Below are 18,510 nucleotides of genomic sequence, written 5' to 3' on the forward strand. Positions count from 1 at the left end.
CTTTGTTCCCTGGGGTCAGCAGATGCTAGCAGAGCTGAAGGAAGGATTTAATGCATTGTACATCTACATTAAAACAATTTTAAATCATGTCAGTTTGCATTTCCAAGCCTGTTAAATAGGAAATGGAGATAGTTGATTTGTAACAGTCAACTTGAAAAACAAGATGCACTAAACAATGAACAAAAATCCTCCAATAAAAACCATTTTTTTCCCCCTTTGATTACAGGCCTAAATAAAAAGTGTTTTTCAAATGCAAGCAATAACAGAGACTAAAGAACTCTAAAGATCAAATACTTAACAGCAACATTAACTGTACTTCTAAACAGCTGGCAGGGATCCTGGAGAGTCCCGTGGTTGTTACAGCAGCGCACAAGGAATGTTTCACAGGACTGTCTCTGATCAGTGTTTTTCAGAGGGACTGAATACGAAGGCAGCAACGCTATTGTACAATTACCAACTTGTTGCAACACACTGTTGACTTCTCTGCTAATGAAACGTACTGTTTTCTTGTGGCAGTTCCTAGTATTGTGTAGCTGAGATTTATTGATTTAATCTTGGATGTGGTTTATGGGGAACTTTGTTATTAAGAAAGGCAGAAAGACAGCAGGAAATGAAGAATAGGAGAGAAGGAGGCAACAAAACAAAGGAGAGAAAGAAAAGGAAAGAAAGAATAGTCAGTGTAATCCTTTCATGAAAACAGCTCTACTCATCTGAGCTATTTTATATCTGTGTGGTGTGTTGATTAGACAGCAAAACTTAGGGGAAGTGGAAGAAGGAATGAATTAATACAGAAAACCCTTCACAGCTGATCCTTCCCATCTCCAAAGCAGATCTCCTGGAGCCAGCGGTGTGAAGAAGTAGCAGACTGCTACCCCAGGGGGTTCTGCACCTCACAGGTGATTTCCTGTGGGAAATCCTGAGGCTGCAGCCAATTGTAGGGCAGGCATGTTGTAGTTCCCCAAACACTGCATCTATCTACAGCTCTTTGAAAGGGTAGATAGAGCAGAACTAAGGGAAATGTTTTTTAGTTGAAGGAAGGAAGGCTTAGGCTGGATATCAGGAGGAAGTTCTTTACTATGAGAGTGGTGAGGTGCAGGAACAGGCTGCCCAGAGAAGTTGTGGTTGCCCTGTCCCTGAAGGTGTTCAAGGTCATGTTGGATGGGGTCCTGGGCAGCCTGGTCTAGTATTAAATGTGGAGGTTGATGGTGGCCCTGCTGCAGGGGGTCAAGATTCATGACCCTTGAGGTCCCTTCCAACCCAAGCCATTATATGATTCTATGATATGATTCTATGATGTGACAAATCTGGGTTTGCTTTTAACATGGTCAAGACAAAGATGGGGCTGATACCTCTCTCTGGGAGGTGGAAATGCTCCTAGAATTCAAGAAGTTACAAAGACAAAAGACATACGGGTCTTAAATACTCACAGGTCAGACTGAGTGAATAGAATGGAACCTGCCCTAGGAAAATACATCACACATACAACATATGCATCTTATGTGCACCAGACATACAGTCATCAAACATATAAACACTTAGTGTGAATTCAATCTCCTATTTCATGTTCTATATACTTTGTGTTAACACTGAGCAATTAACTGCCGTGATATCTTCAAGCCACCACCATGGTTACCAAAGCAACAAGATTCATCTTGAACCCAAAGAGGCATGTGCAATTGGAAAATGTAATTATATTAAACCCTACCTTTGAATACAACAGGCACCTGCATTTCAATTAATAATTTAGCTTGTGAAAATGTTTCTGTTCATTTCCTAATTGGTGCAACAATATCATCATTTTTGTTCTACTTCTGAGAACAGTCTTGTTAAAATAATGGCAGATGGAAGGAGATCTGTTTCTAATTCTGTTGCTAGACTTCCTTTGTAACCCAAAATAAGTCATTTATTCAGGGTGTATCTCAGTTTCTTCATTTGGAAAATGGAATTATTAGTACTTCCTGGCACATAAGGTTGTTTAGGGACTCAGTAAATTGTGTTTGAATAGCATGGTGCAATCCTTAATGGAAGGTTCTGAGTGCAAGATATTATCATCCAAGTAGACACCAGTGACAAGTGGTGTTCCTCTGGGATCAGTGTTGGTACCGGTACTATTTAACATCTTTGTAAGTGACATGGACTGTGGGATCAAGTGCACCCTCAGTATCTTTGCAGATAACACCAAGCTGAGCGGTACAGTTCACACATCCAAGGAAGGGGATGCTATTCGGAGGGACCTGGACAGGCCTGAGAGGTGGGCCCGTGACAGCTTATGAAGTTCAACAAGGCCAAGTGCACATGCTTTGAGGCAATCCCAAGCACAAATATAGTCTGGCTGGAGAATGGCTTGAGAGTAGCCTTGAGGAGAAGGATTTGGCAGTGCTGACTTATTAAAGACTCAACATGAGCCAGCAATGTGCTCTTGCAAGCCCATAAGACCAACTGTATGAAGTGTGAGCAGGTTGAGGGAGGTGATCCTGCTCCCCTGCTCTGTGAGACCCCACCCAGAGTACTGTATACAGTTCTGGGGCCTCCAACATGAGGAGGACATGGAGTTGTTGGAATGGGTCCAGTAGAGAGCCATGAAGATGATCAGGGGGCTGAAGCACCTCCCATACCAGGACAGGCTGAGAGAACTCAAGCTTTTCAACCTGGAGATGAGAGGCCTGGATACATTAACTTCTGTGCATAGTTAATTAACTGCATTGTTCATCGTTATTCTTTCTTTCAGATTCTACTGATGAAAGATCCTGCTTGGATTCGAAATGTCTGGACTCGCAATCTAAACGTAAGCAATACGGTTCTCTCTGATTTTCACCTCTAGTGCCTTACAGCAGGCCTAGCTCAGAGCCAGGCAGGTCCTTGGGAAAAAGGGACAGGGAAAGATTAGTGTTGTTGGGCTGCCTCCCAGTACTGAGCAGTGCATGTACCAGAGTCATCCTTTGGACACTGTTACCCTATGTACCTTGGGATACTACTATTGCTGGGAGAGGTTGGGAGGCTGTGAAACCGTGGCTCTCACATGGGCTGGTACTGGCAGGATAAAATTCGAAACATCAAAAGAAAGGAAAGAATAAGAAAAGAACAGAAAAAAAAAAGAAGAAATCTGGCATTTGGCTTGGGCAATAAGAACAGAACAAGAAAAGCTGTGTCACATGTTATGAGAGACACATACAAAGACAATATACCCAGATGGTCCTGTTGCTGCTCTCCTGGAAGGTACATCTGTGAGGCAGTGCTCTTGGGACGCAGTTATACATTGGACTAAAGGACTTCCTGGGGAGCTTGTTGCTCCTGAGAAGAAAAAGCCATTTCCCACCTCATATAGAGAGCTGCCATCACTGAGCGATTTGTGAAGAGGGAAAAAGGCAGCAGAGTTAGGAAAGAACCTGCTGACCTCCTATGTGGCTTTGGATCAGCAGTGACCTACTTGTACAGTGATCATGGGGCAGAATAGTTGGAGGCTGATGTGTTTGAAAACATGTGGGACCACAGCATTTTTACCTAGTACCAAACAGTGCCACACAAACACATCCGTTTCACTGAATGACTGCAAAAGTCACTGCAGATTTCTGTGTGGTTTCACAGATGTGTTAGCCTGGGTGGATTGTCATGCTAGCATAGCTATATTGCTATCTCATGTAGATCCTGCTCAGGTGCTTCCACACTGCCTATATTGGTGCAGCGTAGGAGATATGCTATGATTTATGGAGGAACCTTCCTGATGTAGGAGTCTTTGGGTGACTCATGTGTAGCTCCTCTGCTGGGTAGAGCCTGGCAACTTTTCATTTCGGGTCTGACAGATGAAGGTTAATATTTCCATGGAGCTATGCCAACACAAATTAAGGATCTAATCCATACGATGAGTTTGATGTTAGCAATGTCACGTAAACTAGATGGGAAGTCTGAAATGAAGGTGAGGTTGGCTGTTGTTTGCCTGGGTTAGGTTTGTATGTCAGTTTCAGCTGCTGAGCTACACAGACAGAAAGATTCTTGGGAATTCCAAATGCAAATAAAACTAACAGAGAAGGAGCCCCAGTTAGCAAAGGAAACACAAAATAAAGACAGTGTGTCTTGTGAACTTGTATAGAAGTTTGAAAGAAGTGAAGATAATGCCTTCTTGCAGTAAGATTATACTTCAAGAAGTATCGGTTTATGCTCGGCCCTGGGAAGAGGCTACTGAGGGGAGGCCTCATGGCAGATTCCATGGTCTGACAGGGAGCGCTGAGTTCTGCTATCTGTGACAGTGACGGCCTGAGGGAACGGCATGGAGCTGTCAAGGGAGGGGTATATGGGGTTAGGGACAGGCTGTGCACCAGGGTATGGTGGGCATGGAACAGGCTGCCCATGGCTGTGGGCATGGCCCTGAGTGCCAGAGTTCAAGAAACACTTGGACACTGCTCTCAGACACAGGGCTTGGATTTTGGATGGACATTGTGGAGCTGGAGGTTGGACTCTATGATCTTGTGAATCCCTTCCAACTCAGGATACTCTGTAGTTCTATGTTGTATTTGGGCAAAATTCATTTTTATAGCTCATTATTATGCACTTTTCCCTGCGCTACACATAATGTAGCATGGAAATACCAAAAGAAGATGGGGAAAAACAGTTCCGTAACATAGATGTGCAATATTTAAAACGTACTACAGGGAGGGGAACTCAAGGGAAATTAGTGAATCACTAGAATTTAGAATATAGAAAGGCTATTGTAAACAAATGACATGCTTGGACTAAACTGTACTTAAGTCTGTGTGCAATTCTGCAGCCCAAGGTATGAAACAGAAAGTGAGAAAACTACATCAAACAGAATCTGGCACAGGAAACAAAATTACATAGGCTAAATTACATCTGATCAGGACAAGGTAGGTGATCAACAAGAATGATCCCATCCGTGTACAAGCAACATGCAAAAACATACACCATGACCGAGCTGGGCTGTCACCGAAGGCTTCAGGGGAGGGGCATCTGATAGCAGCGGGATGACTACACAGGCAGGCTTTTTTGTTTGTGCCCAAATTGCAGGGTGTGGGTGGGCATGGGGAAAAACAGGGTGTCTGAGGAGGCCAGATCAGAAGCAGAAATGTACCTTGATGTGACTCTGAGCTACCTGTGGGTATGACTTTGATTTTTTTTTTTTAATCTCTTAACTAGAATTATTTTCAGTGTTTTCTGACCAGGCTTGTGTCTGCTTCTTGTATTGCTGCAGAGCTTTGTGCTAAATACCATCTGCTTGCCTAGATTTGCTTTTAAAAGTAAAACAACTCACCTGTTTCAAACAATGAGCGAGACCCCTCACTTGTTTAAATCTACAGAGGTCACTGGCTTGAACGGGATTATATCGCTCTGTGTGAACTGAGTGCTGGGCCTGAGTTCTTTTTGTGCATGATCTGCTGAGCACAAAGCTGCTAACCTGCAAATAATAGTCAAATGAGCTTATGTTGCTTTTGTAGGGAGAAGCTGCTAGGTTTGAGATTGTTCATGGTCTGTAGATTTGTCTGCAGGCAATAAACTGTAGGGTAAACTGTAACAAGGGTAGCAGGTCTGGGGTAAAGTCTCTGACAAATTCTCAGGTTTGCATAACAGAATATGTAAAGCATATGGGCTGCCAGGACAAAGGCTTTCTGTTCAGGATGTGCTAGACCTAATGATATGGATTTCACTAATTTCACTGAAGCAAATGATTTCCATGGAAGTATGTAAAATGCTTGTATGTAGGAAACGCGGATGACAAATTTAGGGAGCTGGGATAAATAATTTTGACAGTGTGCTAATTATATCTATTATTAATACATCTATTTTACAAAAAAAGCCCTAAAATATGATTGAATTAAATAAATAAAATAAGTTAATGTTTGTAAATGCCAGTGCTTTGTAAGCTTTTGTCTTACTGTGAACAGAGCTAAATGGAGATGACCTTCACTACCTTTTATATAAGGGTGGACTCTAGAGAATGGTAGTAGGGCAGAGAGTTGATTAGGGTTTCTTTTGCAGTATTTTAATACTTGACCAGCTAGAATTGTTTCAGGTTTTTCAGTTCAACGCTGAGTTAGATTTCCTTACAAGGGATTTTTGCCTCCTGAGAATCATTCAAATACATCACACTTTTTGGCCACGTTATGTACCCTTAATGACTTCACTTGCAAAAAGCTTGTGTGTTTTATACTTAGATTCATTTATGTGTCAAAGTCTTTGTTTATATGTTAATATTTAGACAGTGAAATTAGGGTAAAATTTCAGTTTTTGCTTAGCTTTCAGTAAAACAGGAACAATCAGGAAAACGCTTTAAGTAATGCAGGTTGCAGTTCCTGAATTCAACACTTCCCTTTCCAAATTCAGATTGGCTGATGTATTCTATGTCCCACCAAACCTAAGTTTAGTTTTCTCAATAATTATTATTATCAGTATAATTTATCAGTATAATACTGATAGAAATTAAGTTCTGCTTCATTACGGCTCTAATATAACACTCAAGAGCATGTTTGGAGATCGCTTTGCCATGACACCTTTGGAGAGACTACACTTATTTTGACATCAAGAATATGTGAAGGGAAGCATTTACTACTGAGTTATCAAGGGCACCTCACCTGTTCATGGAAATTTGAATATTAATACTGAAATAAAACACTTTCATGATTTGGAAAGCTAATAATATACACTAACTGTTTAAGTACTCCAGATGCGGAAACTGTAAGTGAATCCTTTTCCTTGCAAAATGATCCATAAATACATGCATGTTCTCACATATGTAAAGAAATTTAGCAGGTACCAATCCAAAATAACTCACAGTGTTCCTGCTTTAAAGTGCTTGACTCAGAGGCACCAGTGAGAGTTTTACATATGCCCTGAGCCCAAACCAGGAGAGTGAACGTGCTTAAATAGGAGAAAGATTGCAGTAAACAACTTTATATACCGATTAACTACTTGGACTTGATGCAAGTAATTAAAGAGCATTTATTGCCTATTACTGTATTTAACTTTATGTCTCAACTTGTTTATAGGACTTCAGTAGCACCTTGGTTATTATCTTTATCAGTAACAATAGGATTTTGAGAATAAATGATCCTGGAAGCAGTGTGGTTAAGATAGCTCTGACAGTACAACCAAAAGATTGTTTAAACACAATATATTCTTTAAACGTTGTTATGCTACAGGCATGCTAAGGATGACTACACTTCAAATCCAGAACAAATACACACTTGTCATAAACTGTAATCATTAAAATCCCAAGAGGAGCAGTGCAAAGAAAATGCCACTGAGATGGGTTATCCCTCAGAACAGTATCTCACCCCTCCCTCCAAACCCCCTGATATTTATTCAGAGGCTAAAGATCAGAGAGATTGAAAACCTGTGCTGCCAGGTGCTGCTGCCAGGCTAAGGCCTCACAGCATGTGGGAGCAAATGAAAAGACAATGTGGAAAGACCTGAGGGCCACAGCTGTTGATCAGACTTGGACTCTCCTTTCTTTCTTGCTGCTACAGAAATCTCTGCAGAGGGAAAGATGAAACATTTCAGCTGGAGGTGCAGGATCCAAACCTGCTGTGCAGGCTGAATTGGGAAAAGTGAAAAAGAGCCTTATTAAGAAACACAAGTTCTTTTAAAAATGCTGTAACCTGGCTACAATCTACCATTTCAAATATTCAAGAATCAGAGAACCACAAGACTTTAGGGGCTGGAAGGGAACTCTGGAGATGATTGATCCAACCCCCTGCTAAGGCAGGTTCCCTACAGGTTACACAGGAAGGCATCCAGGAGGGTGCTGAATATTCCCAGAGAAGGAAGACCCCACAACCTCTCTGGGCAGCCTGTTCCAATGCTCTGTCACCCTCACAGTAAAGAACTTCTTTCTCACATTCAGATAGATCTTCTTTTATTGTAGTTGAGTCTTGCTGAAAGAAAAGCAAGTACTTCTCCAAGCAGTAGCTTTCCCAACCTGTTTAGTAAGATAATTCAGTATTCCTAGGCAATCTGATGTAGACATAAGTATGAAGAAAGCAATGATCTTCCCAACAGAAGGAATTGGTTTCTGAATAGCTTTTTAGGAGTCAGTTCACCGCTTTAAGATAACTGTTGTAGTTTGCAAAAGGTACAGAAACAGCAAAGAAAAGATTACACTCTGAGAAATACAGCAGCTTTGTTTGGAGTTCTCAAAGCACATTTTGTAATATTTTGTTCCAAACAAACAAAATCTTGCTTGTCATTTGCTGTGCTTTGAGAACAGTGTTTTGGGTGAAAGCTCTTAGCCATGCAGAGTACTGGGCTGAAGAAAATGTAGCTTTTGGGCTGGAAAGCATTTCAATCCAAAGCAGAGTGGAGGGTATTCCTCTGGAGGTGTATATAATCATTCTGGAGGTGTATGTAGTCATTCCTTTCTTGTATGCAGGTATATTTAAACAAAAATATGTATTTTGCCTGAACAGTGCACAGTCTTTTGTTTGAACACGTCTACTTGGAAACTCTGGGCTTTGGCTAAGGAAAGAGCACGTTGATGACTTCACTGTTATCTCTGTAATCTCATACAATCTGATTGCTTTGATTTACCAGCACTCCTGATTTTCTAAGATTTCTAAGATTATATTTAGAGAGATTAAGATGAAGATTTGGAGATAAATTACTTTGTAATGAGACTAGAAAGGCACAAGTAGACCTCCATGAGAGTTGATAGATATATTTAGCCTCCCTTGTTTGTCACTTGAATATTCCTCTCCTCTTTTGTTTCGGCCATGTTTGCATCATAGGAGTCAATGCATGGCACTGTTTCTCAATAGCCTGGTATTTTGACTATGGAAGGATATGGGATATGAAGGAAGCTCTGAGGTTTTCATGGTTTTCATGGCTTTGTGTGGATCTAAAGAAAGGCTCATTTAAGAACGTTCATTATCAAGTCATTATATTCTGAGGAGAAAAAAAACCAACCCACTTATTGAGTAGTTCATTGGCTGCAGATCTCCTTTTTGGGAGTATTTTTTAGTGAGGAGTAGGTAGAAAACCGTGTATCACAAAACTAAGTCCAAAAGTAGTTGGTCCAAAAGTAGTTGGTCCAAAATCAAATTTGGTTATGCAATGCAAGCCCTGATGGCATGGCAGCTGATAAATGTGTTTGTCTGAGAGATGAACATTTTGGTAAATAATTAGTACCTCCTGCCCTGCCTCAAATTTCATTTGTAGTTCCTGGAAAACTGCAATCCTACACTTGACAAAATAATCCCCAGTTTCCCTTTTCACCCGTCACTCCACCTTCTCAATGACTTAGACTTTATAGTCCTTTTGAAGACCTTGTAATCCTCCTGAGATGATGTCATTGCTCACCTCTTACCAGTGAGAACAAAGAAGGAAGATAAGAAATGATGTCAGCACGGTGTTGTGTAACACCTTTGTGACTGGCGGTGTCAGCAGGCGATTACAGTACTGGGAATTGTGACCATATGGAAAGCAGAATCCAAAACCTGAAGTTGGCAAAGGGCAAGGAGCTCAGGTAGGGTAGATTTTGCAGCTGATGCAAGCAAGAAGCATCAGCTTAAATTTGACACGCTCAACACACTGACAAAAGCAAGACAGTTTTATATGGAATAAAGAATAAAATGTCCTGCATGGCTTTATGCTGGATAAGGACAGCACTCTAACCCTTTTTGAGGTTGTGTTCTACTGAGATCTTCAAGAGCCTCGCACTGATAGAGTGGGAACAGTCCATCCCAGAAACAGACAAAGGAAAGCCAGCAGGACAGATAAAGGTTTTATAAATCTCTGCAACTAAGTAACTTCTACATACATCTATGTGCTACAATAACGACCATTACTGTGCCTTCAAATGAAAGGAAAAGTGAATTGGCAGGCAACTGAAGGAAAATAAAAAGGAAAAAATATGATGGAGATGGAAGATTCAGTAGATCATTAAAGGCACTGTAGGTAATGTATAAAATACTTACTTACATTAGGAGAATTACTATTAAGATGATGAGACGTTTAATTAGATAATTGTCGAGCCAGAGGTTTTAATGCTTACACTGGAATAAAACTAGATCAACTCTTATACTGCTTGTACAACTTATACAGCTTGAGGTACTGAGTTTATTATCAGGATGGTCAGCACCAGATTCCAGAGCTATATTTGCTTATGAATACATTATAAATTAGCTAAAAGCTCAAGTTCTGCATTTATTGAATCATTTTTACATGGACATTGTGTAAGCACTGACAATTGCAGTCATTCATAACCCAGGCACTATAAGCCTGAAGATACATTCCCTATTTAGTGTGCGATTAGAGGCATGAGAGATAATGCGTTAAATAACTTTCTGGTCTGAGTGGTTGTTTGGCTGAATGGCCAACACACTTGCCAGGAAAATCTAATGCCTCAAGAACTGCCCAGGGAGGTGGTGGAGTCACCGACCCTGGGGGTGTTCAAGGAATGACTGGATGTTGTGTTGAGGGACATGGTTTAGTGGGAGCTATTAGTAATAGGTGAACGGTTGGACTGGATGATCTTTTAGGTCTTTTCCAACCTTGGTGATTCTATGATTCTATAACTGAAACCTTTTTTTTTTTTTTTTTTCTTTTTCTTTTTCTCTTTCTTCTTTTTTCTTCTGCATAAACGTATGTACTAAATTCTAGTAACCTATGCTTGACTTTTATTAAACCTTTCTTCTTTTTGACTTTTTCAAAGCCAGTTTTATTAATCACCAGAAGACTCCACAGGTCAAATTTCTTGCAACCTGTCTTTTCATAGTAACTATGAAACTGCGTCCTCGGTTAGAAGCACTGTGCCAAAGCCATATGCACACAAGCTGAACTGATAAGTGTTCTTTGGGGCAGGAATCAAGTGTTAAATGAGTCATAATGGGTGGATACAGATCAGAGAAGGAATGGAAAGAACAAACTTCCATGAGCAGGTCCTTTGAAAGTCTGTGGGCAGTTGTGGAGTCCAAACTTAGGAAATAAACTTGTTTTGCCTAAACATGCCTCCAGAAACCTGGCAAAGGAGAGAATGACCTGAAATTCAAAACTTCTTCATACCATGGATTATTCTCTTACAAGGGCATCACATACATCCTGACCATATGGAGCAACTCCCTCAGACACATTACTTCAGTCTGCCCCATAGTCTTGTATGGTCTGTGGCCACATTATCCTCCAAACTATGCCCAGGCATGGGACTGAGCCAAACCCACATCCATGACCACGCTAAAGCTTGTGTGGTGCAGAAGATTCTGTGCTAATGCTTGGTTCTCTAAACAGATGTCAATGATGAGAACAGTTGAGCTGATGTATGTTGAGCACCGAAGAGTAAGGATTTCAGAATCAATTGACAAAAGTCATTCTGAGAAGAAATTTGAGGAACACTGTCCTCAGTGACGATTGTCACAACATCAGCAAGAACATCAGGACTAAGCAGAAGGACTAAGATGGTGTCATGCTGCTAGCAGAATCTTATAGTTGCTGAGCAAGCATTTGGCTCTCTCCTCAGCATCCTACTTCTATCATGGCTATATTTGCACTGCAGCATAGAAAGAGAAAATGTAACCTAGCACATCAAACCCTTGAAAATGTAGAACATTATTTGTGGGCTGTTTCATCAAGCAGCAGATGGCTGGACATGGTAAATAAGTGAACACAACTTTCCAACAGTGAGGCACTCATTGCTGGATTTCTGAGAGCAGCGGAGAGGAGTGGGTGGTGTTGAGGCTGTGAAAAGATAGTGACTTTCATTCAGTGTGTTACAATTATGTTATTATATAAATACAGTAGTGAAAGCCCGTAGTGGAACAGTGCATTAAAGCAGTCCTGAACTGTGAGGGCTGGAGGATACCACTCACTCAAAGGGGAACACAATACAGAACTGCATTCCACATGAATGCAGCAGAGAGCTGGGCAGGATCCGTTGCTGGCACAGGCAGAGCTTCTTGTATTTACATCAGGGGTGGGACTATTCACCAGCACATCTCAGTGCCTGTAAAAACAAGAAATTATATGGGAAATGAAAGCGCAGTGCAGGTATTCTTGGGTCAAGTTGCACATTGTTTTTTTGGGGGGAATAAATGAACACCCATATTTGTTGTAGGCCTGCAGAAACTGCTTTCACTGAATTTTTGTTCTAAAGCAGATGTGAAATTGTTTATGTAGCTCTGTAACTGGAAATGGAGAACAGCCAACAGGAATTTGAGCTTGTGAGAGTGTATCAGGCTCATCATCTAGCAGTTCTAGGCTGCAAAAGCCTTAGCTAAGAGAGTTTGAACTGCAGAAAGAACTGCTGAAGAGAAACCCTGCAAAGAATCACAAGTAGGTGAAGGATGAGGGGAGACTGCAAGGAGCTCCTTTTACAGTATGACTGGAAAGTTAGTAGAAAATAGAAGACTTAATTGCTGATTGCTCAACAAGGAACTCTCCCTGGGCTTCTGCTGCGCTATATGGTGGGGATCAGAACATGTAGGCACACGAAAAACACTTTGGAAAATCCTGTTTTAATGCTTACATTGTTTGTCTGTATCCTGTACAAGGTTTGTCTGTATCTTGTTACTAAAGCTGGTTGGTTCTTTTCCAGCTCATTTATGAGCTTTGATCCTTCTTTGTGCATGTTCTCTGCCCTCTTTTTATTCCTGTGTTTTACTGTTTCCTGATCATTTGTTTGGCACTTAGCTCCGTCCCCTTCTACTTGCTGTGAGAGATCCAGCTATCTGATGCATTTAGCAATGCACACCCATGTCCCTATTTAGCTACACCCCGGGCTATCTCTGTTCTTGTCACTGCAAGCTTCAAACAATGACTTTAAGTGGAACCAGCAGACAGCCCCTCACAGAAAGGGGGAGCAACAAACACTGGGGCAGCTATGTGAGCGACCTGTCCTCATCTCCTAGTTCGGCCTTTAGTACAGAGCGCTCTGGGACTGAACTGGAATGGAGTGAGTCCGTGCTGTTTGCCGGCGCCTCCTCCATCCCTTCGATCGGCGGAACAACGACGGTCCGCCCCCACGTCACACCACCACCACCAGGTCGGGAGGCGGCTCCTCCCCGGAGCCCGATCGGGGCAGGGCCGTCACGGGGAGCCCTTCACACCGCCCCGCTGCGGTCCCTCCTCCGGGGCGGCACCGGGTTGTGCAGCCGTGGCAAAGGCGGCGGGGAACGGAGCGGAGCAACCCGAGGCGGTCCGGGTCCGGTGGATGCTGCCGGGAGGCGGCGGAGGTGGGAGCCGGGGGTTGGGGTCGTGCGGGTGGGTTAAGGGAGGGCTCGGGCTCCGAGATGCCTGGGTGGGCTGCCCGGGGCATCACCCGGTGGCAGCTCGTTTTCTTTGCTGTGATTCGCCGCCGTTTAACAGGCGCTGCTCGGAGGTGGCATGATGAACGAGTCATAGGCAGGGCCTGATCGGCATGTGCCTTCTGAATGTGTAAAGCTGAACTTGGGTGTCGGAACTCTCTATTCTGTCATTATTCTCTGTTTTGATTCGCTGGATTTTTTTAATTTTATTTATTTATTTATTTATTGTGTGCGTGCTTTGTTTATTTTGTTTTCTCTGTGTCTGTGCTGTCTCAAGACAGCGACTTCTGGCAAACGTTCAGTGTCTGTGGGTTGGGTTTTGTTATCGTCCTTGTGTCAGTTAGAAGCCAGATGCTCCTGTTACAGTGAAAGGAGCCTATTGCCATGAAAGGAACTGGAGGAGAAGTATAATAATAATGTAATAATAGCAGGAAGGTTCAATAATGCGATGATTTTAGACATAATGACATAAAAATAGCTACTGATGGTTTTAAATACTTTCTGGTAGCCCATGTCACTTATCAGTGTCCTGCTTACCTGGCTCACTGTGGTCTGGTTGTGAGGGAGCTGGGTAAGTTTCAGTTGTTGGCCCTTTTTCATACCTACAGATGTGCAGGTGTACATGTTTATTTATCTGTTCAGCACACGTACGCTCAGCAATTATTAAAAACACATTGAATGCAGAAAGTTCTTACCTTAAGCTCTGAAAATACAGCGTTATAGTTGGAAAGATATTTTAATTTCCAGTCCCACTGAAAGAGGGGATGCCAGTCATGTGAGGAGTCAGCACAGAATAGAGCTACAGCTGTGCCTCCTCTCTCATTTGTGTTCCTGCTCTGACACTGGAACAATAGCCCAGGGCAGCACGGGATGTGATCTATGATATATTCGCCAGTTGATTCCAAAGCTCTTAGTTTCAAACACTACTCTGTAGTTTCAGTTTGTCGTAAAGTTTGATCGTATTTGTGCAGTGCCGATTCAAGTGGGTGTCAGACCAGTCTGTGTTGCTTTAGTGGTCCCTACTAGGCAAGCTGGGACTGTGCATTTGGGAGGTTGGTGTGGGACTACAGTTGGCTTAAGCTGATCATGAAGTAGTTCACTTGGACTCAGATATGCTGACTGTGGGACAAGAGGCCAGACTTGTCCTCCCTCTGAATACCAGGATTCAGTACAGACATGTTTGTAGTCTTCACTTTAAATCAATTATTTCAGCTTTTTTTTCAATGAAATATGCTGTTATTTATGGGAACTTGCTCAAGTATATGAGAATTACAGTATTTCAGATGGGAGAGATTGTGGTAAAATCTCGGCAATAACAAGTAGGATAGTCATCAGATAGTCAAAGGCTCTATCTGTGAGCAAGCAGGTTCTGGGAATGACTTGCAGCTTGGAGAATAACTTTGACACTTGATCTGTTTGACTCTGTGGACATCATAAGAAGTTACAGCCCTTGGCTAACTCCAAATAGGAGTCAAATAGCTCCTAATAGAATTAAGCCCAGAATAATCCCAACCTGAAAGTATTTCTGCTGGCAGGAAAACTTACTCTGGTGTTGAGCCAACCACATGCAGCATGTTCCTTTCTAGTTTGGGATGAGCAAGTGACTTGTATCTATTCCCAGCTGACCAGAAGCAATGTCAAATCACCTGCAGGAATGCAGTCTGTCTCATACTGCTGTGACTATGGAGAGATGTGGAAAGACTGCATAATCAGGTTTGGTCTAGAGTTTGCTATCCTATTAGTGAAACAAACAGAATTTCACTGTTCAGCGTACAGCTTCCCTCACAACTTGTCCATATCAGAAATGTGGCTGCTTATGGCTTCCTTCAAGCTTGTGTGTCCAGGTTCCCTTTCCTACCCGGGGAAAAAAGAAGTATGTCTTAGCAAGGTTTGTCTGTATCTTGCTACTTTATAATGTAGCCATGTGGACAGACCCCACTTGAAACCAGTGGGAGTTAAACACAATCTAGATCCCAACCTTAGTAACTTGGACAAAATGATATATGGATTTTGTTGCAAAATAGAGACCTAAACCTAGGTTTGCTACAAACCTACACAGTGTCTATGCAATGGGGTTCATAGCCATGACCCTGGGTTGGTTTGATGTAGGAGCCAGCAAGAAGGTTTTCAAAAGCTATTAATGATTTTCAGAGTCCAACCAGAGATGTGTTAAAACTTAGGGGGTTTGGATGGAATGGTGACTCAGCATTAATGACTTTGCAAGATGTTGATCATTTACTAATAGATAGAAATACCTCTTTTAAAACAGTAGAAAATTGGATTTTATGAGCTTTTGTAGTTGCTTTATTGAAGTGAAGGGTTTATCTTAATTTTGAGGGGAAAAAAATCTCTCCAGAGAATGTTACTGGAAGAACTTCATTATCAATGTTTTTAGACTTTAAGCTCCGATACAATGGAAGAATTCTATTAATTGCTGTAGAGGGGATTGGTGTTCAATACTGCAAACAGAACTGAGTTATTTCAGAGTCAAGAAAATAAGTGTTTGGCACATAATAAAATGACAGCAGTCAGTGCTTACCTCTCTTAAATGTTGCTGATGACTCTGCTGTGTGTGAGGAATAATTCCCTTGGAGGAGAAACAGTTTGATCCTCAGATGTGGTCCAGTCTCTCTCAAGCTTTGCATCTCCATAACAGAAGCCAAGCAGATGATTCAGGTGATGGTGCATTTGAAATAGGTGGGGGGCATCCAGTAGAGCTGAAACTTCAGGAAGGCCTGAAGATGATGTTGCTAAAGCTACTCTTGGATAAGTAATTAAGTAATAAGGTAGCACCCAGTGCTTTATTTTTCACAAAATGATAAATTCTGAAGAGTGATGGCTGTCCTAATATAGGTTGGAGTTGTTCTCTGGCAGGGGATGCCAGTTAATTTGACATTAAAAATGATGCTAGAAAATACTTTTAATTTCATAATGGATGAATCATTTGGGGGCTGTGCAGCGTTTCAGACCATTTGAGAATAATGGCAGAAGCATTATGGGCTGCTCTAAATGCTGAAAGCTTGGATCAAAAGGATCTTGAGCTTTCCCAGCAGCAAAAAATACTTTATGCTCTACTAGTTTGATTCCATGGTATGAGAAACAAGCTTTGCTAAATCTAGCATAATTAACAAGCAGGCGGTGGGTTTTAGCCATGGCGTAAACCCTGTGCTTATTGCTGAAGTCACAGCTGCCTGGTTAGTGTGTGAAAGATGTCTGGGAGCTGCCAGAGTGAAATGTTGCACTAAAACCACACACAGCCTCTCTGGGGTTTGAGGAATGTTGGTTTCCTGGAGTGCTGACACAGTGTTGCCTGACTGTAGGTTGGCAAAATAAACTTAAAAACTTAGCATGTAAACAGTCTCAGTTTTGACAGGCAATTGCAAAAGCTAAGACAAGGGGCCTGTATCTCTCAGAGTCCCATTTCTGAACCATATCCCTGTTAGAACTCCCTTTTGTTGCCCATGTTTATGATATAGAACCATTTTTATGTGATTCCTATGGGATTAATCTGTCATTCTCTTAATTCTGCAGTGTTTTTTTCAGCATGGGCCTGGTTCAGCCCAGTCTGGACTGAATGTCTGCCACTAGCTGACTATTTGAATGTGGTTATTTGATTTGATTTTATTATTTTTATAGGGATAATAGGCTTGCACTGTGTGAAAGCAAGCTGTGCTGTTCCACTTGGCCACAGAGCTTGAGGATAATGTCTGACTTTTAATTCACCAGCATAGAAATGATGTGCGTCCAAAGACAGGACAGGCAGTATGGTCACATTTGCTTATGGCTTACAGGGAGAGACTGGGAAAGCTAGTTCTGCTGAATCTTTAGGGCAGTCGGCAACCTGCTGGGAGTACAGAGGAAATGTCCAAGATTTGCTCAGAGGTGCAGAGTGATAAAACAGGAGGCAACAGGCTCAAACTGTGGGAAATTCTAATTAGATTCTGGGTAGAAGATCCTCACTATGGGGATGTGGCAACAAGTGCATGGTGAAGCTGTGAAATCTCCATCCTTGAATGCAGTGAGAGCTTGATTGGTGTTCCAGGCCAAGATGACCCTGCCTTATGCAGAGTTGTGGTACAGGGGGCTCTAGAAGCCCCTTTCAGGCTGATGTTCCAACAATTATGACGCAGCACAAGCTGCATCATGAGGTTTAAAGCTCTCAGTGTAACAGCTCTCAGCTGGATGTACATTCATGAAAAGTATGTTACTAACGTGCTTATTGTAGGAGCCCAGGATGCTGCTGCCAGTTGAATACTGGAGAATTGAATATAATGACTCTTTATCAAGTTCATTCATGCTGACTTGTCAGTGGCACTTCCTAGGTGCCTGAATTTGTGGATTTCAGCAGTTAATGTATTATGTCGTGCCAAATCCTTTGAAGTAGACAGGTCAGTTTTCACGGCGTTCTTTTAATAGTTTTGTTTGTTTGTTTGCTTCTGAGTATAAACCACTGTTAAAAAATCAGAGCTATTTTTTGAATCGTTTCACACCTGCATCATTTTGTTGTTACCAAGAGGACAGAGCTGAAAGAAGCCTGTGTTGGAACTGCTGTTTAAGGCGTGCTGTGCAGCTCAGTGTGGTGACTGTCTCAGACTGAGCTCAATTCTGTTCTCATCAGCACTGTGTTTTACCATTGCCTGCCCTCTCTGTTGATGTCTGGGTGATGTGCAGCCCTGCAGAAGACTTGTATGCCAGGCATTCTAAGCACACATACTGAGCCTACAAGGATATTCTTGACATCACTATCTCAGAATCTGCAAGAGGTACTGGAAGAAAAACAAAAACAAAGGAACTAATACAGTCCCTGAAGTTTCTAATGTTCTGTAGAATATCTACTTAAGTTCCTTCATATTTTGTGAGCCTTTTAAAGACTTGTTGGATTTATGAGTGTCTAAGTATATACATGCTGTCTTGTGTAGGGACTGTTTTTTTAATGAGAATATGTATTAAGAAGGGAGAAACTGTACTAATTGGGAGAGGAGGGGAAATAAAGCCAATCTTAGCCATAAACACGTGCCTCATTTTTAATAAACCTGCTTGTACCAAAAAGATATTTTTAGAGTATAGTAGAGTTGCATTTAGGTAGCACTCCAAAGTTCAGAAGCTCTGGAGTACCAAACCATTTGTATCTTTTGCACGTGTGCCTTACAGTAGTCTTTTAACAGCAGAAATCTCAGCTGAGTGGGAGAATAGTCTTTGTCTTTAATGGAGTGGAAAAGGAGATCTGCTTAGAACCATCCCTTGCCCTGCCCTTAAAAGCTCATAGAAA

The 18,510-nt window shown here is 41.9% G+C and overlaps 1 protein-coding gene across 8 annotated transcripts in view; it reads left to right on the top strand.

Moving 5' to 3' along the window:
- LPIN1 (lipin 1) overlaps positions 1 to 18,510 on the top strand; it is a 64,247-nt gene that overhangs the window by 11,082 nt on the left and 34,655 nt on the right. For 4 of the 8 annotated variants that reach the window (XM_015859437.2, XM_015859438.2, XM_015859440.2 and 1 more), the window contains exon 2: positions 2,729 to 2,785. In XM_015859437.2, the coding sequence (XP_015714923.1) occupies positions 2,729 to 2,785 (57 nt within the window). Of the gene's footprint in view, positions 1 to 2,728; positions 2,786 to 5,027; positions 5,111 to 13,010; positions 13,170 to 17,384; positions 17,630 to 18,510 lie in introns of those variants that run through there. The other 4 variants (XM_015859439.2, XM_015859442.1, XM_015859444.1 and 1 more) reach the window with 4 other exon arrangements.

The sequence above is a fragment of the Coturnix japonica genome, chromosome 3, assembly GCF_001577835.2.
Source record: "Coturnix japonica isolate 7356 chromosome 3, Coturnix japonica 2.1, whole genome shotgun sequence".
In the NCBI taxonomy this organism is placed as follows: Eukaryota; Metazoa; Chordata; class Aves; order Galliformes; family Phasianidae; genus Coturnix; species Coturnix japonica.